Source organism: Cherax quadricarinatus, chromosome 69, assembly GCF_038502225.1.
Source record: "Cherax quadricarinatus isolate ZL_2023a chromosome 69, ASM3850222v1, whole genome shotgun sequence".
NCBI lineage: Eukaryota > Metazoa > Arthropoda > Malacostraca > Decapoda > Parastacidae > Cherax > Cherax quadricarinatus.
In genome coordinates this window covers 4,454,989-4,480,042 of record NC_091360.1, presented here as the reverse complement: position 1 = coordinate 4,480,042, position 25,054 = coordinate 4,454,989, and the positions used below count along the sequence as shown (strand labels likewise).

At 38.2% G+C, this 25,054-nt stretch overlaps 1 protein-coding gene across 2 annotated transcripts in view; it reads left to right on the top strand.

Moving 5' to 3' along the window:
* Window positions 1-1,254: 1,254 nt before the first annotated feature.
* Window positions 1,255-25,054, top strand: part of Ide (Insulin degrading metalloproteinase) — a 58,226-nt gene continuing 34,426 nt past the window's right edge. The window contains exons 1-9 of one of the 2 annotated variants that reach the window (XM_053795820.2): window positions 1,255-1,369; window positions 5,158-5,327; window positions 6,288-6,495; window positions 11,443-11,612; window positions 15,577-15,699; window positions 17,315-17,517; window positions 21,688-21,888; window positions 22,969-23,106; window positions 23,815-23,918. In XM_053795820.2, coding sequence (XP_053651795.2) covers window positions 1,326-1,369; window positions 5,158-5,327; window positions 6,288-6,495; window positions 11,443-11,612; window positions 15,577-15,699; window positions 17,315-17,517; window positions 21,688-21,888; window positions 22,969-23,106; window positions 23,815-23,918 — 1,361 coding nt within the window. In that variant the 5' untranslated portion in view covers window positions 1,255-1,325. The other variant, XM_053795819.2, reaches the window with a different exon arrangement.

The window sequence follows — 25,054 nt, the reverse complement described above, 5'->3', positions numbered from 1 at the left end:
AGATAATGTCCATGTATTGTACTGATAAAGCCACTGGATGGAGAAACGCGTGTATGTACTCACTTATATGTGGTTGCTGGGGATCGATTCATAGCTCCCGTCCCCGCCTCTGTATATTTGTAAGTAACTTTACTTAGACGCAGGTATACATAAGTAGTTATTATACATATTGTAAATTGCTCAGGATAACCCAAAGAAGTCAGGTAAAGTGACATATATATGTATATATCAATACACGACCCAGAAACGTGAGTTCGGATCCTTCTGATTCGCTCTTGCGAATTCCTTGCAATATATATATATATATATATATATATATATATATATATATATATATATATATATATATATATATATATATATATATATATATATATATATATATATATATATATATGCAAAACAACCACTGTGAAAGAACAGTGAAATTGCAAACGCTTTCGTGACTTTTCACATTATCATAGTTCCTTGGTAATGTGAAAAGTCAGGAAAGCTCTTGGAATTTCACTGTTCTTTCACAGTGGTTGTTTTGCATGTATATATATATATATATATATATATATATATATATATATATATATATATATATATATATATATTATATATAGTATATATATATATTATATATATTTATATATATATTATATATATTTATATATTATATTTATATATATAATATATATGCGTGCAGCCAGCAGCAACAGCCTGGTTGATCAGGCGCTGATCCACCAGGAGGCCTGGTCACAGACCGGGCCGCGGGGGCGTTGACCCCCGAAACTCTCTCCAGGTAAACTCCAGGTATATATTATATATATATATATATATATATATATATATATATATATATATATATATATATATATATATATATATATATATATATATATATATAAGATGGGGTCCACCTCTGGTGTAAATTGTGGGACCCATAGCCTCGGAGAAGTGGATAAAAAGGCTTCAAGGAAGAATATTTGGATTTCTTCCTGAAGCCATTTGAATATTCCACTTCCCCTACCACCCCATCTTTTAAACTATATATATATATATATATATATATATATATATATATATATATATATATATATATATATATATATATATATATATATATATATATATATATATTACACGCACCAGGTATATATACATTTTGTAGGCCTGATCCACCGTCTACAAATCTATCTCCCCGTACTCAGCAACAATTTTATTCTCACATATTTAACTAGACATACATAATAAAACATACTAACTGACGTCTTTATTCACCACAAAAATTCCACATATTTTTTTCCGACAATGATTAAGTTGAAATAAAGAGGCGACGCATGCGCCAGCTGATAGACAGTATCCACACATCAACAAGACTCTGGTACTGTCTATTATACATAATATCAGCCCCATTAAACCCCCTAAAACGAGAGAATATATATTGATTGATGTTGTTACGAGGTGTAGTGTCATGTGTGGTTAATGGAGGAGAGTTAAGGAGGAGAGTTAGTGTGGCCACCAGGGCCACCCTCCTCAGGGTCTTTTTGGGGCCACTCTGGGGAAAACCCCACTGGGGGAACCCCCCTTGGGGAAATACCCACTGGGGAAACACCCAGTTTCTTAAGTTCTCCACTGCTGTGGGACTCTTGTCAGCCTACAGGTTGGTCCCACTGCCTTAAGTTTTTCAGTTTTTTTTTTTTTTTTTAGGGTTCCTTGATGCTAGTGAGGGCTCTTGATCCAGGTGTTGTACTTCTGCTCGCTTTCCTTGGATCAGAGTTGAATGCCTCCCATTAATAGCCCCCTCCCCCCCCCAGGGAGCTCTATGACCCATATGGGTTTATCTCCAGTGGTATTAAGTCTCTTGATTTCACATAAATTGTTATATAAGTTAATTATAATAATCCAGAATTATTTATAAATTATTGTTTATTGTAATAAATAGTCCAAAATTGTATATAAAATTAAGATAATCCAAATTTGTATGTAAATTAAGATAATCATCCAAATTTGTTTATAAATTGAGAATTATAATCGTCCTGAATTATATATAAATTATTAAAGGTAATTATAATGATCCATAATTGTATATAAACTATTAAGATAATTACAATCATCCAAAACTATATAATCAGACTTACACTTAATTGCTTAATAACCCTGACATTATAATTTCTGAGAGTATTGTATGACCCATACGGGTTTACTGCATAATTTTCTATATTATCTATCAACAATATCTACCTTAGAGTCTTAATTTTTGCTGCTATGTTGTTTTGATTAATTGTCAATAAATTTTGATATTTTTAATAATTTGCATGTCATATATACATCTGATTTTATGTATATATGTCAATATTTTACATATATTTTATACATTTTACATTTATGTATATATTTATATATGTATATAAAATAACTAAGGATATGTTATAAATTAAATATTTTGTGCCTACACTCATGTTGAAGGGCTCTTGATCCATGTAATTGAGGTCTACCCTCTTTCTTGGATAAAGCCTGATTATCTGCCATTTATTAGGTGTTCTATAACCCCTGTGGGCTTAGTGCTTCCGCATGATGAGTTGTTGGGATATCCTAGGTTAAGTCATCAGTGCCACTTGAATATCTATGATGTCTTTTATTTTCCATTTCTAACCCTAGAGGATTAATAATCCATACACAGATAACCTGGACCGAAACGTTGTTGTAAGCTCCTCTCTCCTATGTGCGGGTTATTTGTGTATTGTTCCGGTCACGGTATTGTGCCTTTCTGTTCTCTATTAATAATCCATGATAACCCAACTATGTTAGTCATTGTGGCTTATTTCCATTAGGGTTCTTCATTTATCAGCCCTTTTCCAGGATGTTACCCACATCTGTCAACTGTCTCTTAGGCAGCTGATAAGAATAAGAATAAAGATTTTATTTCTTTGCAAAGGTTACAATGTGTAATTACAATTTTGGTTTGTTAACCTTTAAACTGTCCAAACAAATTTACGTTCACATGCGTAGTGCTCCAAAAGTAGATATACTTTTTTTTTTTACATATTTTCGAATATAAAAAAAAAGCGTAGATCAAAGTTTTTTTTACACGTTTTCAAATGTAAAAAGAAAAAAAATGTTTTTTTACATACTTTCAAATGTTGAAGAAACGTAGATCTACGTTTGGACAGTTTAAGGGTTAAGTATGTATAAAGAAAGCCACTGTCTTCCCGGGGCATTTCAGGCAGACTAATCCTAGTACAGTGGACCCCCGGTTAACGATATTTTTTCATTCCAGAAGTATGTTCAGGTGCCAGTACTGACCAAATTTGTTCCCATAAGGAATATTGTGAAGTAGATTAATCCATTTCAGACCCCCAAACATACACGTACAAACGCACTTACATAAATACACTTACATAATTGGTCGCATTTGGAGGTGATCGTTAAGCGGGGGTCCACTGTACAGTGGTAACCCGAGTTTCGGCCATAATTTGTTACAGAAGGCTGTTCGAGTGCCGTTACCGAACGAATTTGTTCCCATAAGGAGTAATGTAAATTAATTAGTCTGTTTCAGACCCCCAAAAATACACTTACAAAAACACTTACAATAATACACTACATAATTGTTCGAGTTGGGAGCTGTACAAAACTCGGGGTACCACTGTACATAATAACTACTAGGAAACCTTCCTGAACGTCCTGTCTTGTATGGGGTTTTCAGCCCCTGTCTTGCTGGTAATTAGATAGTCTGAATAGGTGGATTGTGGCTTGGTTGACAGCCACCTCAGCTCACATCCTGAGGGACCATGGTTCGATCTCCGGCAGAAGAGGAAATGTTAGACTTGTTTCCTTACACCTGGTGCCCCTGGTTACCCAGCAGTAAGTAGGTAATTACCTGGGTGTTAGTCAACTGGTGTAGGTCTCGTCCTGGGGACAGGAGGGATTAAAGGATCCCAGTGGAAATGCAACACAGTCCTCAGTGACAACCTGGCTTTATTGGTTTAATCTTCGTTAAACAAGAGAGCCCCGCTTTACAGCATTTCACTTTATGGCATTTCACTAATGTAATGGTTTTAAGTTATACCCATTCTTCATTTATTCAAACTTCCTACAGTAAATATATTCACCACTTGCTATAAGCTTAGGATGAAAATATTTTATGTTAAGTAATATGTGTACTGTATGTATATGCATTTTTTAGGCCTAGCTCTGTTACTCACTTAATATGTGATAGTGTAAACATGTTATTAGGGTTTTATATGTATTTAAAAGTGAAAAAGGCTATGTTTCGCTTTACAGTGCTTTTTGTTTTACAGCAGTAACCCGGAACCTAACCTGCTGTATAAGCAGGCCTGCCTATAATCCCTTAAACTGTCCAGACGTAGATCTATGTTCACATGCGTAGTGCTCCGACCTTGATTTTCTCCATTTGAAAGCATGTAAAAAAAACGTAGATATACATTCGGGACCTGCCGCATGTCAACGTATATCTATGTTTGGACAGTTTAAGGGTTAAAGACTAGCTGAAATGAATAGGGAACATAAAATACTTCAATTCCATTGAGATAGTGAGATAGGTCTCCTAACACCTCTCTTGTTCATCTAGTGGTTGAGACGCCAACTAATTGACTTGTGGGTCACATCCTACGAGATGATCTATATGGACCTTAGTGGAAATAAGATGCACATCGTAGTCAGGAATTCGGTCATAAAAAATTATAATGTCTTGTGTGTGGTTATGAGTTAATTATGTAATCCAGTATTTAACAAGTTAAAATTTAAATTAAGCAAGTTAGTGGTTATGATTTTTATTTACAATGGGCATAGCCAAGTACTTTTCCAGAATTTCTGGTAATATGTCCCTGTGAATAAAATACAGTGGAACCTCAAATATAGAACTTTCTTCGGTCCAGAAGGCTGTTCAAGTGTCGCTACATAACGAATTTATTCCCATCAGGAATAATGTAAATTAGATTAGTCCATTTCAGACCCTCAAAAATACACTTATAAAAGCACTTACAAAAATACCCTTACATAATTGGTTGAGTTGGGAGCAGTTCGATTTTTGAGGTTCCACTGTACTTTGACATTTCTTGAACTTTTGTGAGTAGTTTTCCCAGAATTACATGATGTAAGAGCAGCATTTTTGTTTTTGTCATGTAAGTGAAGTGTGTATCTCATGAACAGGAGTGTGAGTCTAGCCAGCATGGGGGTTAAACAGTGTGTGGACTCCGTAACCAAATCGGAGGAAGACCAGCGTGAGTATCGGGCTCTCATTCTGGACAATGACTTAAAAGTTTTGCTAATATCGGACCCAGCAACAGACAAGTCTGCTGCATCCCTTAATGTTCATGTCGGTGAGTTGCGCAGTAAATTTTTCAGAAAAATGGCTTTTTATAACTACTGTACTGTAGTACCAAAGCCTGTCATTGGGCCATTAAAAATTACATGTTTTGCTGTGTACAGGATTTTATGTTTTAGATTATAGCTATCTTCAAATACAAATACTGTATTTCAGTTATGCAGTATATAATTTATGTAATTTACATGTAATAAAATATTGTTAGGCACTAAGAAAGCCACTAGCATGAAGTGCATTGTGGACATTAGTTCCTTGATGCTGGTGGAAAGCTCTTGATGCAAATATTTGAAGCTTCCCTTCACCATCTTTGCATTATACCTAAAAATGTGTTAAATGTGCTAAACAATTCTTACAGCCACCAAAATGTAAAAAACTATATGTCCTTAATTCTTATTACTTGTAAGATTAAGGGTTTATAGAATAAGTAATAAATTGCCTGCTTGTTTATTCTCTTTCTGTTGCCTAAATTTATTGTTTATATCCCCTTAATGTCCTGATTATATAAGCAAATAATGGTTATTGCCATTGTAATCTTAAGTTAGGCTTAAGCTTTCCTGAAGTGCTATGCATAACTATGGGCATTCTACGTGCACATTCAAATGTCCCCCATCTCTGTACAAAGCATTATATCATGCTGAAATATATCTTTGTCTTCGAAAAATTACTTCTCGTTTCCCAGGCATTGTTTGCCCCCTGTGGGCTTAATGAATACAGTTTAATAATAACAATAATAATAATCATTATATTTTTTACTTATCATTGTGCATTTAATTTGATTTTAGATTTGCCTCTTTAATTAATTTGAGATTTGCCTCTTTAATTAATTTGCCTTTTAATAACTGTTATAACATGATTGACATAATTACTTAGTGTCACTTTTTCATGTTGTGTCCTATTAACAGTATTTATATGCACTAAAATTATTATCTTATCTCACCCTTAATTTTTCAAACAGGCAGCATGACAGACCCAAGAGAATTACCAGGGCTGGCTCACTTCTGTGAGCACATGTTGTTCATGGGCACAGAGAAATACCCTTGTGAGAATGAGTACAATAAGTACCTATCTGAGCATGGGGGCTCAAGCAATGCTTACACAGCTGCTGATCACACTAACTACTATTTCGATGTTGCTCCTGATGCCTTTTCTGGTGCACTGGACAGGTAAGGTTTAACCAGGAACGTGTAAGTGAACAATGTGTAGATAAAGATAGGGAACACTTTACACAAACCTCGCATAGGAAAAAGAAACTTATGGCAATGTTTCGGTCCAGGCTTGAACCATTAACTAGTCACACACTAACACTAGAATGGAAGTGAGTCAGTACATGTACTGGCTGGTTATTTGTATATTTCTCCAACTATGGTATTGTGCCTTTTTGTTCTCTAACCCTTTCATTGATATGAAACTTGGCCACAGTGTCCAAGAATTTAAAAAAAAAATATTTTATTTTTTCTTATGAAGTGGTAGAAAATCTTTTTCTGAAAATAATAAAACAAAAAGTACCAAATTTGATGGAAAATTTATGAAATTACGCTTTCGTGAATTTTACTGTGTTAGCGATATTGATGCATCAGCTATTTCGTCCACTTTGAGTCCTATTTTAAACCAATTATATTGTTCCAGTTGACCAAATTCTTAGCTATTTCACTAGTACGTCTTCCATTTTATCAACTGAACTCACGAAATTGCCGAATCAACTATTTCAACTACCCAGTAAAGTGATCAGAAATTGGTAATTTGGTCAATTTCACACAAATTTCTAAATATTCATATTCCAAAATAGGGTCCAGAACAATACAGGCATTCCTTGCACTAAAATAACATATCTTCTCTTCTTTAGTTACCTTCCCAGGCTTTACACATGAATTCCATTTTGTCTTATTATTCACACAAAAAATAGAAGATTTACTGTTATGCTGTATAGTAATAATTGTATAAATAATATCAGCACACTCATGAATGTATAGTAGATTCACCAGTTGGACATGTATTGGACAAGTGACGTGATTTGTCTACTCTTGAATTTTATTATTATTATTACGTATTATCACACTGGCCGATTCCCACCAAGGCAGGGTGGCCCGAAAAAGAAAAACTTTCACCATCATTCACTCCATCACTGTCTTGCCAGAAGGGTACTTTACACTACAGTTTTTAAACTGCAACATTAACACCCCTCCTTCAGAGTGCAGGCACTGTACTTCCCATCTCCAGGACTCAAGTCCGCCCTGCCGGTTTCCCTGAACCCCTTCATAAATGTTACTTTGCTCACACTCCAACAGCACGTCAAGTATTAAAAACCATTTGTCTCCATTCACTCCTATCAAACACGCTCGCGCATGCCTGCTGGAAGTCCAAGCCCCTCGCACACAAAACCTCCTTTACCCCCTCCCTCCAACCTTTCCTAGGCCGACCCCTACCCTGCCTTCCTTCCACTACAGACTGATACACTCTTGAAGTCACTCTGTTTCGCTCCATTCTCTCTACATGTCCGAACCACCTCAACAACCCTTCCTCAGCCCTCTGGACAACAGTTTTGGTAATCCCGCACCTCCTCCTAACTTCCAAACTACGAATTCTCTGCATTATATTCACACCACACATTGCCCTTAGACATGACATCTCCACTGCCTCCAGCCTTCTCCTCGCTGCAACATTCATCACCCATGCTTCACACCCATATAAGAGTGTTGGTAAAACTATACTCTCATACATTCCCCTCTTTGCCTCCAAGGACAAAGTTCTTTGTCTCCACAGACTCCTAAGTGCACCACTCACCTTTTTCCCCTCATCAATTCTATGATTCACCTCATCTTTCATAGACCCGTCCACTGACACGTCCACTCCCAAATATCTGAATACAGTCACCTCCTCCATACTCTCTCCCTCCAATCTGATATCCAATCTTTCATCACCTAATCTTGAATATCAACAAAAATTGAAAATTTCTGCTACTTTGAGCTCAATTTCAAGCTATTTTCAGTCCTAAAACCAATCTAAATCATCTCCATTTCTGTAATATACGTACTTTCCATTTTATCAAATGAGACTAAGAAACTGAGAATACAACTAGAAAAACAATAGGAAAATACACTGCAAATTTGCTATTTTAAGCCAGAAACATGGTCGCAGTTTTTTCTCATTATGCAATCCGTGCTTCAGGATCCTTTTTATATGGTGCACTTACCATATAGACCCACTCTCCCATATCTAGGCCCAAATTTACCACTCACAGTTTATCTGGGTGAGTTCATGGTGTAGTACTATGGCACTGCCAGTGAAGGGGTTAAAGAACATTTTGTTTTTATGAATTTAAAAAGAGTTTTTATATGGTGAAATTAAAAGATAATAAATTTAATACAAAGTGGGAATTGTCACTGTTGTTGTTTTGCCAATGACAGTTCTTTTGAGAGATTCTGAAAACAGTTGCAAAAGTTGGTGAAGGAACTTGGGAGGCTATGTAAAGCAAAGAAATTAAAAGTGAACATAAGAAAGAGCAAGGTGATAAGAGTAACAAAATTAGTATGTAATGAAAGATTTGATATCAAATTGGAGGGAAGGAGTGCATGTGTTTGCAGATTTGGAAGTGCACTTGCTGTCCACAGGTCCTTGAAAAATGGGGTGAGCCATAGATCTGACAAGGGTAAAAATAAAAAGGTGGGTGGTGCATTGAGGCATCTGTGAAGACGAAGAACTTCATCCATGGTGGCAAAAAAGTGGAATATATCAAGAGTATAGTAGTACCAACACTGTTTTATGGATATGAGACATGGGTAGCGAGGAGGAGGCTGCAAGCGGTGATGTCATGTTTGAGAGCAATGTGTAGCATGAAAATTGTGTAGATAATTTGGAGCATGAAGATTAAAATGTATGGGGGTTACCAAAGTATTATTCAGAGGGCTGAGGAGTTGTTGAAGTGGGTTGGGCATTAGAGAGAATGGAGCAAAATTAAATGACTAGGAGAGGATATAAATGTGGGGTGGAGGGAAGGTTTGGCAGGGGTCATCCCATGAAAGGTTTGATGTAGAGGGTTAAGGAAGTTTTGAGTGCTAAGGGGCTAGTGTAAAGTGGAATGTGAGTAAGAAGTGCAGTAACATGTATGCTAGTACCGGTGATGGTCTTAAGGTAATAATTTGAATAGATATAAGATGGTCATTTTGGTTATTTTAACCCTTTGAGGGTCGACAGGCCCTCTCCGAAACTCGTTCTCAGGGTCGGCCAAATTTAAAAAAAAAATTATTTTCTCTTATGAAAAGATAGAGAATCTTTTCCCGATCATAAAGACACCAAAAGTTTGAAATTTGATAGAAAACTTACGGAATTATGCTCTCGCAAGGTTAGCAGTCTCGGCGATGTTTACGCATCGGCGATTTTGCCCACTTTGAGCCCCATTTTCGGCCAATTTCACTGTACTAGTCGACAAAAAACATGAATATTTCGCTAGAACTCCATTTTTTCTATCGAATGGGTGCAAGAAACCACCCATTTATGAAATTCAACTATCCAGTACAGTGGTCAGAATTTAGCAATTTTGCCAATTTCACACAAATTTCAAAAGATGCCAATTTCCGAATAGGATCCAGAATAAACAAGAAAGACATTCCTGGCACTAAAATGACATTTCCTCTAGTCATTAGTCACGTCTCAAGGCCCCTCTTATATTCTTTTGCTTTCCACTTTGAATTTTTATTCTCACAAAAAATATAAGATTTACTGTTATGCAGACTACTGCATTAGTGTAAAAAATGGTATAAATATTATTGGTGCACTTGTGAAAGAATATTAGACTCGCCAGTTGACGTGTATTGCACGCTTGGCGCGATTTGTTTACTTTTGAAGTTTGGTAAAAATCGAACATTTCTGCTACTTTGAGCTCAATTTCAAGGCACCTTTCATTGTAAAACCAGTCAAAATCATCTCAATTTCTGTAATATGTCTTCCATTCTATAAAATGAGACCAAGAAAACTAGAATACAACAATAAATACCATACGAAAATACACTGCAAAGTCGCTGATTTATTCCAAAAAAATGGTCAGTTTTTTTTTTCTCATTATGCACTGTGTGCTGCAGGATTTTTTTTAGACTGTGCACACTGACCACATAGACCCATTTTTTCATATGAAGGCCTACCAGCTTTCTCCCACTAGATTTGAGGCCGCTAGAATTTATGCGTACTAGTACGTCAAAAACCCCTACGCGTAAGACGTACTAGTACGACCAAAACCCTCAAAGGGTTAATTTAGCATATTGGGATCATATCATTATGATAGAAATAGAGCTGTCTGACAGTGAATGACTAATGTTAACACCAGTGGTGTATGGTGGCTATTGTCATAGAGTGTGCACTGTACTACTGTGCTGAACCTACTACTCTGGCATAAATATTACTCAGAACAACTGCCTCAATATTTCATAACAGGGGTCAGAAATATTAGTTTCCTGTTGTATTACTGAGTGAGATTAATATTTATAATGAAGTTACCATCTCTGGTGGGTGTCTGACATCACTAGCACACCCAGAATATGCTCCATGTTAATGTCCCTATACAGTGGAACTTTGGTATACGACCAGCTCCCTACTTGAACGAAGCTCAGCACTCGACCAAACAAATACGGCCTGCCAGAGCTTCCCTGTAAACACTTTCATGTTTCTTCCCATTTTTTGGTGTTTTTTGTATTTTTTGTATAAATAAGTCAAATGGGGCCTATGAAGATTAGTGATAACAGCCAACCAAACAGAAAACTGGTTGTGAAGAACTTGTTCAATACTCAAACGGGGCAGCACTTGAACAGCCTTCTGGAATGAATTAAGGTCGCATACTGAGGTTCCGCTGTATGTACTACGTATAGTTGCAGTACACATGACGTAGTATTGATCAAATATTTTTTTTTTTTTTAACAAGTCGGCCGTCTCCCACCGGGGCAGTGTGACCCAAAAAGAAAGAAAATCCCCAAAAAGAAAATACCCAGAATAACAGTTTAGAAGCATATACGTGTAAAGATACACAACATATCCCTCCAAACTGCCAATATTTTATGTTGATATATAGTATTACTGTGTATGTACTCTCGATCCTGACTGAAATTTTCTTTCCCCTATTTCAGATTTTCTCAGTTCTTTGTGACACCACTATTTACAGAGAGTGCAGTAGAACGTGAAGTGAATGCTGTTAACTCTGAGCACGAGAAGAACATACAGAATGATTATTGGAGGCTTGCACAGCTGGAGAAAGCTACAGCTGATCTAGAACATGACTTCAGCAAATTTGGTACAGGTTAGTGAAGCTATTATTGTTCTTGTACTGTGAGTAGACCTTTATTATTATAAACTGTTTAAAAATATAGACTGAAAGATAGATGAGATAGTATTTGTGCAACATTTCAGGATCTTTGTTGTGGAATTTTTTGTCAGCGTGTGGATTTGCTGATCCAACACAGACAAAATGTTTTCTTTGTATTGGATTGATACAGCCAGTGGTTAGTAAAATGTTTCCAGAATAAAGATACCCAAGTTTTGCATAAATGTAAGTTGCTTTTCATGCCAGTTTTTCATATATTTTTTTAAATAAGACTGCCGTTACCTTATAATATTTAACACATTGGGTGTTTCCCCACCAAGGCAGGGTGGCCCGAAAAAGAAAAACTTTCACCATCATTCACTCCATCACTGTCTTGCCAAAGGTGTGCTTATACTAAAGTTATAAAACTGCAACATTAACACCTCTCCTTCAGAGTGCAGGCACTGTACTTCCCATCTCCAGGACTCAAGTCCGGCCTGCCGGTTTCCCCTGAATCGCTTCATAAGTATTACCCTGCTCACACTCCAACAGCACGTAAAGTCCTAAACACCATTTGTTTCCATTTGCTCCTATCTACCACATTCATGCATGCTTGCTGGAAGTGCAGGCCCCTCACAAACAAAACCTCCTTTACCCTCTCTCTCCAACCTTTCCTAGACTGACCTTTACCCCACCTTCCCTCTACTACAGATTTATTCACTCTCGAAGTCATTTTATTTTGCTCCTTCCTCTCTACATGTCCAAACCACCACAACAACCCCTCCTCAGCCTTCTGGATAATAGCTTTGGTAATCCCAATCCTTCTCCTAATTTCAAAACTACAAATTCTCTGCATTACATTCACACCACACATTGCCCTCAGACATGACATCTCCACTGCCTTCTCCTTGTTGCAACATTCACCACCCATGCTTCACACACATATAAGAGTGTTGGTACAGTGGAACCTCAAATTTCGAACTTAATCCGTTCCAGGAGCTAGTTCTAGAGTCGAAAAGTTTGAAAGGCGAAGCAATATTTCCCATACGAAATAATGGAAATACAATTAATCTGTTCCAGAAACCCAAAAATATTCACAAAAAAATACATTTTATAGATAGTATTACATTATAGTTTTACATACACACAACAAATATAGTGTTTTTTTTTTTTTTTTTTTCAACAAGTCGGCCGTCTCCCACCAAGGCAGGGTGACCCAAAAAAGAAAATCCCCAAAAAGAAAATACTTTCATCATCATTCAACACTTTCACCACACTCGCACATTATCACTGTTTTTGCAGAGGTGCTCAGAATACAACAGTTTAGAAGCATACACATATAAAGATACACAACATATCCCTCCAAACTGCCAATATCCCAAACCCCTCCTTTAAAGTGCAGGCATTGTACTTCCCATTTCCAGGACTCAAGTCCGACTATATGAAAATAACCGGTTTCCCTGAATTTTTTTTTTTTTTTTCAACTAGTTGGCCGTCTCCCACCGAGGCAGGGTGACCCAAAAAAGAAAGAAAATCCCCAAAAAGAAAAATGCTTTCATCATCATTCAACACTTTCACCACACTCACACATAATCACTGTTTTTGCAGAGGTGCTCAGAATACAACAGTTTAGAAGCATATATGTATAAAGATACACAACATATCCCTCCAAACTGCCAATATCCCAAACCCCTCCTTCAAAGTGCAGGCACTGTACTTCCCATTTCCAGGACTCAAGTCCGACTATATGAAAATAACCGGTTTCCCTGAATCCCTTCACTAAATATTACCCTGCTCACACTCCAACAGATTGTCAGGTCCCAAGTACCATTCGTCTCCATTCACTCCTATCTAACATGCTCACGCATGCTTGCTGGAAGTCCAAGCCCCTTTCCCACAAAACATATAGTGTACAATTGTTAATAAATTTAAATAAACATATAAAATAACATTTTTACTTACCTTTATTGAAGATTGGTGATGGCATCTGGAAGATAGGGAGGAGGAGAGAGGGAGTTGGGGTTAGTGTTTGGAAGGGGAGTCCCCCTCCATAAGGACTTTTCTTAGTTTGGAAATAAAATATTACAAAAATATAACTATTAAGAAGTACTACATGAGAAAGTAATGATATGAATATACTGAGCTGACATAGAAGTTTGTTAGATTTACCTGTCGTATTGTGTGTTCATGAGACAAAGGATCAGCGCTCTTCCCAGAGTGCAAAACATTTAACTGGTTTCCATTTAGCGCTCATTTGACAGGAAGGGAGTACCTCCCTGGAAGGTTGCTGTCTACCAACCTACTGTATAATATGACAAGCAGTTTTCATTAGAAAATAAATTATGTACATGTATTTTAGTTGCATGATCAGTGGAATTTGCAGTGGGAATTTCTTGCTATCTACAAATAATAAAAATATCATTGTCTTTCACATTCACTTTTGTGAAGGACATTAAGCCATTAGAAAATATACCAACACAGAATATTATTTTATTTTTCAACATGAAACTTCTACTTTTTTCCTCTCCCATATGCTGTACCTATTACAGATCATGGTATAAAAAGGCACAATACTGTGACACAAACAATACACAAATAACCTACACATAGGAGAAAGAAACTTATGACGACATGGAACATTGATGGTCCAAGATGGACTGAAATGTAGTCATAAGTTTCATTCTCCTATGTGCTGATTATTTGTGTATTACAGATCAAGTCTTCCCTGTGGCCTGGTAACAGATCAGGCATTCCCTATGGCCTGGTAACAGATCAGGCCTTCCATATGGTCTGGTAACAGATCAGGCCTTCCCTATGGTCTGGTAACAGATCAGGCCTTCCCTATGGTCTGGTAACAGATCAGGCCTTCCCTATGGCCTGGTAACAGATCAGGCCTTCCCTATGGCCTGGTAACAGATCAGGCCTTCCCTATGGTCTGGTAACAGATCAGGCCTTCTCTATGGTCTGGTAACAGATCAGGCCTTCCCTATGGTCTGGTAACAGATCAGGCCTTCCCTATGGTCTGGTAACAGATCAGGCCTTCCCTATGGTCTGGTAACAGATCAGGCCTTCCCTATGGTCTGGTAACAGATCAGGCCTTCCCTATGGCCTGGTAACAGATCAGGCCTTCCCTATGGCCTGGTAACAGATCAGGCCTTCCCTATGGTCTGGTAACAGATCAGGCCTTCTCTATGGTCTGGTAACAGATCAGGCCTTCCCTATGGTCTGGTAACAGATCAGGCCTTCCCTATGGTCTGGTAACAGATCAGGCCTTCCCTATGGTCTGGTAACAGATCAGGCCTTCCCTATGGTCTGGTAACAGATCAGGTGGAGGCCTGATCTGTTACTTTTATTACTTGTATTATTAATTTAATAGGTAGTAGGTTGGTAGACAGCAACCACCCAGGGAGGTACTACCGTCCTGCCAAGTGAGTGTAAAACGAAGCCTGTGATTGTTTTACATGATGGTAGGATTGCTGATGTCTTTTGTCTGTCTCATAAATATGCAAGATTACAGGCATGTCTTGCTACTTCTACTTACACTTAGGTCACACTACACATACATGTACACATTTATTTATACACACTCATCTGAGTTTTCTTTGATTTTATCTTAATAGTTCTTGGTCTTATTAATTTTCCTTTTATATCCATGGGGAAGTGGAATTAGAATCTTTCCTCCGTAAGCCATGCGTGTTGTAAAAGTCAACTAAAATGCCGGGAACAATGGGCTAGTAACCCCTTTTCCTGTAAAGATTACTAAAAAGAATAAGAAGAAGAAAATTGGGGGATTTTCTTTCTTTTTTGGGTCACCCTGCCTCGGTGGGAGACGGCCGACTTGTTGAAAAAAAAAAAAAAAAAAAATTATTAATTTAGTTGTACAGTAAATATTAATAGTTTCTGTTATCTGTATCAGTTTTAGTGTGTAAAAGTGCTGAATGGCAACTTGACTTCTTTACAGGTAACAAGGAGACTCTAGAAACCATTCCCAAGGAGAAAGGCATTGTTGTTCGTGATGCTCTCCTTCAGTTCCATGCTAAGTGGTATTCTTCAAACATCATGGCTCTTGCCCTCTTGGGAAAAGGTAAGAAATTAAACTTAAGCCCCATCTATGAGCTTTTGAGTTGTGAAGGTGCGTAGTTCAGTGACTGTACTCTGAAGAATGGGTGAGGGTGTTGCTGTTTGAAGGCTCATTGAATTGTTATGTCGGCACATTTCTGGCAAGGCAGCTGTTGAATGAGTGAGGGATAATGTTTCCTTTTTTTGGGGGGTCACCCTACTAAGATGGGAGATGGCCTGTATGTTAAAAATATCAATGCATATCTTTCTTTCTGCATGTTACTTAACACTCACTTGATGTACTGCACTGCCTATTTTGAGGTTCTCACCTTGTTTTCCATTTACCTATACTTTTTTTTTTCTTTTTCTCTCTCTCCAACAAGTCGGCCGTCTCCCACTGAGGCAGACAAAAAAAGAAAGAAAATCCCCAAAAAGAAAATGCTTTCATCATCATTCAACACTTTCACGTCACTCATACGTAATCACTGTCTTTGCAGAGGCGCTCTGATATGACAGTTTAGAAGTCCCTCCAAACTGTCAATATCCCTGACCCCTCCTTTAAAGTCCAGGCATTGTACTTCACATTTCCAGGACTCAAGTCCGGCTAAATCTGTAATAAATGGTTTCCCTGATTCAGTCATTAAATATTACCCTGCCCACACTCCAACAGCTCGCCAAGTCCCAAAAACCATTCGTCTCCATTTACTCCTATCTAACACGCTCGCACACGCTTGCTGGAAGTCCAAGCCCTTCGCCCACAAAACCTCCTGTACCCCCTCCTCCAACCTTTTCGAGGACGACCCCTATCCCTCCTTCCTTCCCATACAGATTTATACGCTCTCCAAGTCATTCTACTTTGATCCATTCTCTCTAATTGACCAAACCACCTCAACAACCCCTCTTCAGCCCTCTGACTAATACTTTTAGTAACTCCACATCTCCTCCTAATTTCCACACTCCGAATTCTCTGCATAATGTTTACACCACACATTGCCCTTAGACAGGACATCTCCACTGCCTCCAGCCTCCTCTTCTATTTTTTGTGAGAATAAAATTCAAAATGGAAAGCAAGAGGGGCCTGGAGATGTGACTAATGAACAGAGAAAATGTTATTTTAGTGCCAGGAATGTCTGCCTTGTTTATTCTGGACCCTATTTTGAAATTGGCATCTTTTGAAATTGTGTGAAATTGGCCAAATTGCCAATTTATGACCGCTTTATTGAGTAGTTGAAATTGGTAAATGGGCAGTTTCTTGTACTCATTCGATAGAACAAATGGAGTTCTAGCAAAATAGCTATGATTCTAGCCGACTGGAGCAATGGAATTGGCCAGAAATAGGGCTCAAAGTGGACAAAATCACCAATGTGTAAATATCACTGAGAGCGCTAACTTCATGAGAGCATTATCTCGTAAGTTTTCCATCAAATTTCATAATTTTGGTGTCATTACCCTCAGGAAAAGATTCTCTGTCATTTCAAAAGAGAAAATAATTTTTTTTTTTTTTTTAAGTTTTCGACACTGAGAGTGAGTTAGGGATCAGTGGTCTCGACACTGAAAGGGTTAAATCTTGATATGATTTAACATGATGTAATTAATTTTGTCCTTTAACTCTGTTTAACATTAAACTTTTTGATCAACAGAGAGCTTAGACGAGCTTGAAGCTATGGTCATAAATCTGTTCACTGAAGTGGAGAACAAAAACGTGACTGTACCTGAATGGACAACCCACCCTTTCGGACCAGATCAGTGTCGACGTTTATGTTATGTGGTGCCCGTGAAGGACATCCGTAACCTTTACATCACTTTCCCCATTCCAGATCTTCATCCACACTATAAAACCTCTGTAAGTGGGACAATAAAATCTCTGTAAAAGAGATCTATAGCACAATGAGGTTTCCTCAAGATATTTCTCTTTAAATGAGTAGATTGTTCTGTAGCAGTATAGAGTAAGCAGGGATTAATTATACTGTATTTGGTACTGTAACCAGTACTGATCATATACAGTGGTACCTTGGGATACAAAATTAGTTAGTTCCAGACGGCTGTTCGAGTGCTGATACCGAACAAATTTATTCCCATGAGGAATAATGTAAATTAGATTAATCCATTTCAGACCCCCAAAAATACACTTACAAAATCACTTACGTAAATACACTTACATAATTGTTCGAGTTTTGAGCTGTTCGTAACCCGAGGTACCACTGTATAGGTATCCATATCCTTAACTAGTTTTTAACTTTTACTGATAATTTCCCCTACCCTTTCCTTCCTAATTGTTATTACGTTATGTAAAGTATTGAACTCGCGTGGCTCATTCAGGTTAATAAGTGGTTAGTCACTACTAAGTCTTGAGAGGGGTTAGAGGTGCCCAGACATCAGCTCCAAAGCTGGGTGTATTATGTGACTCTTTATCGGTATTTCTCGGAATTCTTGAATGACTTTGGAACAGATTACCCCAGCAGGCCTAACGCAGTAAGTTCTCTTCTTCTTTCAGCAAATTGGCTGTTTCCCACCGAGGCAGGGTGGCCCAAAAAGAAAAACAAAAGTTTCTCTTTTTAACTTTGGTAATGTATACAGGAGAAGGGGTTACTAGCCCCTCGCTCCTGGCATTTTAGTTGCCTCTAACGGCACCTATGGCTTACAGAGGAAGAATTCTGTCCCACTTCCCCATGGAGATAAGAGGAAATAAACAAGAACAAGAACTAATAAGAAAATGGAAAACCCAGAGGGGTGTGTATATACATACTTGTACATGCATGTACTTGCCTAGTTGTACTCACCTAGTTGTGGTTGCAGGGGTTGAGTTACAGCTCCTGGCCCCACCTCTTCACTTGCCGCTGCTGGGTTTCTCTTCCTGTTCCATGAGCTTTATCATACCTCTTCTTGAAGCTATGTATGGATCCTGCCTCCACTGCATCACTTCTCAAACTATTTAACTTCCTCACAACTCTGTAACTGAAGAAATACTTCCTAACATCCCTGTGATTCATCTGAGTTGTCAATTTCAAACTGTGACCCCTTGTTGCTGTGTCCCATCTCTGGAACATTCTGTCTCTGTCCACCTTATCGATTCCTCTCAGTATTTTGTGTGTCATTATCATGTCTTCCCTATCTCTCCTGTCCTCTAGTTTCATCAGGTCAATTTTCCTTAACCTCTTCTCATAGGACATACCCCTTAGCTCTGGGGCTACTCTTGTTGCAAACTTTTGCACTTTCTCTAGTTTCCTTATGTGCTTGGCTAGGTGTGGGTTCCAAACTGGTGCTGCAGGCTCCAATATGGGCCTAACGTACACAGTGTACAGGGTCCTGAACGATTCCTTATTAAGATGTTGGAATGCTGTTCTTAGGTTTGCTAGGTGCCCATATGCTACAGCAGTTATTTGGTTGATGTGTGCCTCAGAAGATGTGCCTGGTGTTATACTCACCCCAAGATCTTTTTTCCTTTAGCAAAGTTTGTAGTCTCTGGCCCTCTAGACCGTACTCCATCTGCGGTCTTCTTTGCCCTTCCCCAGTCTTCGTGACCTTGCACTTGGTGGGGTTGAACTCTAGGAGCCAGTTGTTGGACCAGGCCTGCAGCCTGTCCAGATCCCTTTTTAGTTCTGCCTGGTCCTTGTCCAATTGGATTCTTCTCATCAACTTTACATCATCTAAAAACAGGGACACCTCAGAGTCTATTCCTTCCGTCATGTCATTCACAAATATCAGAAACAGCACTGGTCCTAGGACTGGCTCATGTGGAACCCCACTCGTCACAGATGCTCACTCTGACACCTTGCCACGTACCGTGACTCGCTGTTGTCTTCCTGACAGGTATTCCCTCATCCACTGTAGTGCCTTCTCTGTTATCCCTGCCTGGTCCTCCAGCTTTTGCATTAATCTCTTGTGTGGAACTGCATCAAATGCCTTCTTACATTCCAAGAAAATGCACTCTCCCCACCCCTCTCTCTTGTCTTACTGCTGTCACCCTGTCATAGAACTCCAGTAGGCTTGTGACACAGGATTTCGTGTCCCTGAAACTGTGCTGGCTGTCATTGATAAGCTCATTCCTTTCTAGGTGTTCCACCACTCTCCTGATAATCTTCTCAGTGACTTTGCATTTTATACATATCAGTGACACTGGTCTATAGTTTAATGCTTCATGTTTGTCTCCTTTTTTAAAAATTGAGACTACATTTGCTGTCTTCCATACCTCAGGTAGCACCCTGTTTCGACAGATGTGTATTGAATATTGTTGTTAGGGGTACACATAGGACCTCTGCTCCCTCTCTCAGGACCCATGGAGAGGTGTTATCTGGCCCCACCCCCTTTGAGGTATCTAGCTCACTTAACAGCCTCTTCACATCTTGCTCAGTTGTATGTAATGTGTCCAACACTTGATGGTGTACCCCACCTCTCCATCTTTCTGGAGCCTCTTCTGTCTCCTCTGTGAACACTTCTTTGAATCTCATGTTGAGTTCCACACATACTTCATGGTTGTTTCTTGTGATCTCTCCTCCTTCCTTCCTCAGCCTGATTACCTGGTCCTTGACTGTTGTTTTCCTCCTCCTGTGACCCAAGTGTAAGTAGAAGTAGCAAGATGTACCTGAACTCTTGCATGTTTATGAGACAGAAAAAAGACAATCCAACAATCCAACCATCATGTAAAGCAATTACAGGCTTTTATTTTACACTCAGTAGGACGGTAGTACCTCCCTGGGTGGTTGATATCTACCACCCTACTACCTAGGAAGTTTTTTTTTTTTTTTTCCAACAAGTCGGCCGTCTCCCACCGAGGCTGGGTGACTGAAAAAGAAAGAAAATCCCCAAAAAGAAAATACTTTCATCATCATCATTCAACACTTTCACCTCACTCACACTTAATCACTGTTTTTGCAGAGGTGCCCAGAATACAACAGTTTAGAAGTACTGTATATACATATAAAAATACACAATATATCCCTCCAAACTGCCAATATCTCAAACCCCTCCTTTAGAGTGCAGGCATTGTACTTCCCATTTCCAAGACTCGAGTCCGGTTATATAAAATAACCGGTTTCCCTGAATCCCTTCACTAAATATTACCCTGCTCACACTCCAACAGCTCGTCAGGTCCCAAAATACCATTTGTCTCCATTCACTCCTATCTAACACGCTCATGCACACTTGCTGGAAGTCCAAACCCCTCGCCCACAACATCTCCTTTACCCCCTCCCTCCAACCTTTTCGAGGATGACCCCTACCCCGCCTTCCTTCTTATGTTCTTATAAAGGGAGGTGGTTATTCAGTCTCCCGTCTGCTAAGTGAAGACTGACTGATACTCCTTTGTATTTGCCTATTTATCCTCTTCCTTTGTTGAAAATAGCATAAAATTCTGACAAGTTGATAAGATGTACAAAATTTCTGAACTCTTGCACTTGCATCTCATGGTTTGGCTAGTGCGACACCCACACACAGCAAGAAGGTCACATGGTATCTCTTTGAAAAAAGACAGTATTAGCCTATTCACTTCTCTCCCCCTTCCCCCATCCATAGTTGTATGATTTTGGTTTGTTGTTGCTGGTATTCAAAAGAATAAGTGCATTCTGATGATAAGGAATGCTCTTTTGATACATCCTTTGATTGAGCTTGACATTGATGGTAGATCAGCAAGAGTTTTGTCTAATTTTCTGTACTAGATAATTTGCAGATTGTCAGAGGTGTCTACTCTTGAATTTAATGACCACACTTTTATAAGATCATTTTCAACATTATCCACATCCTTCTACTGGAGTGTTTCACTCTCTAAATTTAGTAAGGAAGTTTACAGGGTCTCCTTTTAATGTTGTTTGTTTAGTTCCAGTTTCCTTAAAGCATCATCTCCTGTGAATATGTTTGCCTTCAATGAAACATTATTGATACAATGATCTGTTATCAGGTTATGTAATGGAATAAAATGATATTTGTTGCCAATTCCAAATTAAATCCACAGCACATGCATACACATGTGTTGTTAATAGTATATAGCACCGATGAGAATTTTGTCAATTTTTTACAGCCGGGCCATTACCTAGGTCACCTCATTGGTCACGAGGGTCCTGGTTCATTACTGTCCTACCTTAAAGGCCAGGGCTGGGTCAACTCACTAGTTGGTGGTCAAAAGTCTGGTGCTAAGGGCTTTGCATTCTTTGTTGTCAATGTGGACTTGACTGAAGAGGGAATCGAGCATGTTGAAGATATTGTCTCTGCCGTGTTTCAGGTATTTATCATGACTGTTAAGTTGTTAATGTGTCAGTAATTGAGATATTTTCATCATTGCTGTGTTATTATTTTGTCATTAAAGAAGGATATTGAATGTTAGTGGTATACAGTACTAACAAGATGTTAAGTTACACACGTACTCAACATCTGGGTAACTTTACTATGCAGACTTTTTGTCATCCATTGGATTTATTAATACAGTACAGAAGACTGAAGAGGTAGAAGATAAGGTAATCAGTCCCTCAGTCTAGGAGCAGGTGTTCAGTACTTCAGATTCATTAGGACTGAGGTACTGAACACCTGCTTCTAGACCAAGGGGCTGATTACCTCATCTTTTACTTTTCCAGTCTTCTGTATTGTATTGATAAAGTAAATGGTTAGTCATATGTCTACATAGTAAAGATACCCAGATGTTGAACATGTCTGATTTGTCAAAAAAGACATTGTTCTTTGCTGAAGAAATCATCAGTGTTTGTTGATTAGTGATAAAGTACCTGTATGTTAGCTGTGTATAAAGTCCTTAACTCGTGAAATCGTTATGACATGATTGCAAACAAACCGTACCACGGGCAGGGATTGAACTCGCAGTTAGTGAGTCGTAAAACTCCAGACCAATGCTTTAGCACACCTGGCCCAGTGGCTATGTGTTGGTTTGGAGTTTTATGGTTCATTAACTGCAAGTTCAAGTCCCACCCATGGTATGGTTTATAAGGTCCTTAAGAGAAGAAAATCACAGGATCATGGCTGAAAAATTCACAAATAATCTGCAGTTAGGTGAGTAAACTATGACGACATTTTGGTCAGTCGTGGACAATCATCAAGTCATGGCTGACGTGACAATAGTCCAGGACTGACTGAAACATTGTTAGTTTCCTCTCCTAAATATGGATTATTTGTGAATATTAGGTCCTTAGTTTGATTCACTATTAGTTGAAAGCACATTGTGAGAAGAGATTCTCTTAACTTTTTTTTAAAGCACCTTTTTCTAATGTAAATGGAATAGAATAAAAAATTTTAAGCACCTTTTTAAATGTAAAAGGAATGGAATTCTGTGTTAAACTTTCCTATGTTTTTGTAGTATTTGAACTTACTGAAGAAAGAGGGACCACAGCAGTGGGTGTTTGATGAGTGCCGAGACCTGAGTAGTATGACTTTCCGGTTTAAAGACAAGGAGCGGCCCCAGTCTTACACGTGTGGCCTCTCGGAACAGTTGCATGTAAGTGATGACAAAACATTCAGTGTGTTTGTTGAAGTCTTAAAGAAGTCAGGTTGTACATTCTGTGTGATGGTAAAGAACAATTTTGTTTAGATATTTGCCTGTGGACAGACTTCTTAAGTCAAACTGGAGATTGAAGACTGCTGATTGGAGACTGAAAACTGGGATTGAGGACTGAAGAACCCTGTCCACAGACAAAATCTTTCCATTAAAGTTCAACTCTGCAATTTTCTCTTTCACCACCTGTCAGCCTTGTGCAATCTTCCTCCATTTTATATGATCCCCAGTTATGAGGTCAAGAACAAACATAATGCAGGACGTTCCGATAACTCAAGAGGGTTTGGAAGTCAAGTCCTCAGAGGTCCCTAGAGTCCTGAAGCTCTGAATAATAAAAAAATTGCATTTATGAGTTATTTAAATGTGTTTGAGGAATATTGTAGAGACACCGAGCTTCTTAATCTGATGATGTGTTTTGCATAAAAATTGAAAAATGAGTTTATTTGCATCATTGTGTACATGCATTGTATATGAACTGAGGAAACCCACCCAAAAACAGATGCAAATTGCATATCATAGATATTCTTTAGCGTCAGAATATACAGTAACATACTACACTGTTTATCTCCGTGTGGACATCCTCAATTCGTCAACACCTGTCTACTACATTCTAATGCTTCATCATATGCTGTATATATTTTTTCTCTTCAGTATTACCCATTAGAAGAGGCACTGTGTGGTGGCTACCTTCTTAGTGAATTTAAACCAGAGCTTATTGATATGGTCCTCAGTCACCTTATTCCCCAAAATATCAGGTAAGTTTCACTGTTTAACTGGTTTATATCTGGAATGTATAAACTGTTTAGAAATCTTAACAAAGCATTTAGCTCTTGTCAAGTTTCTCATGCTTTTGTTTATATTACTGGTTGTATGTAAAGTTTTTTATTTTTGTAACACACCAGCCATCTCCCAATGGGGTACGGTGCCTTAGCTACTTTGCCGTCTGTGCTGTAGTACTATGGGTTTGAAGCCTGTGTCCTTGCCATAGAACTAAGTGATGAGCTCAGCCCAGATATACTGTGAGCAGTAAATTTAGGTTTAGATATGAGAGAATGGATCACTGCGGTAAGTGTGCACCATATAAAAGAAATCCTGCCCCAACCGACCGTGGTTTTGGTTTAAAATAGTGACTTTGCAGTATATTTTTGGATGATTTTTGTAATTGTATTCTCAGCTTTTTGGTATCATTTGATAAAATGGAAGATATATTATAGAAATAGAGATGATTTTCATAGGTTGCAGGACTGGAAGTAGCTTGAAGTTGAGCTCAAAGTAGCAAATATATTCAATTTTTTTCCAATATTCCAGAGTAAAATCATGTCACTCATCCAATATGTGTCCAACTGGTCAGTCTAATATGCAATGATAAATGCACTGACATTATTTATACAATTATTACAATAATGCATAACAGTAAATCTACTATTTTTTGTGTGAATAAAAATTCAAAATGAAATTCATGTGTAAAGCCTGGGAACATAACTAATGAACAGAGGAAATGTTATTTTAGTGCCAAGATTGTGTGCATTGTTTATTCTGGACCCTATTTTCAAATTGGCATATTCTGAAATTTGTGTGAAATTGGCCAAATTACCAATTTCTGATCACTTTAGTGGGTAGTTGAAATAGTTTCTTATGTTCACTCGATAAAATGGAAGCCATACTAGTGAAATAGCTAAGAATTTTTTCAACTGGGACAGTGTAATTGGCCTAAAATAGGACTCAAATCTTTCCTACTTGTCAAAATTATAATTCTTCAGCTGAATCATTGTTCTTTTACTCTGAAATATATCTAGCTGTATGAATTCTATGAAGTTTGCACACACTAGTTGTGAGTCAACAGGCTTGAAAGTTTTAGCATTGTCTTGTCATGGGTTTGAGCCTTGCCCGT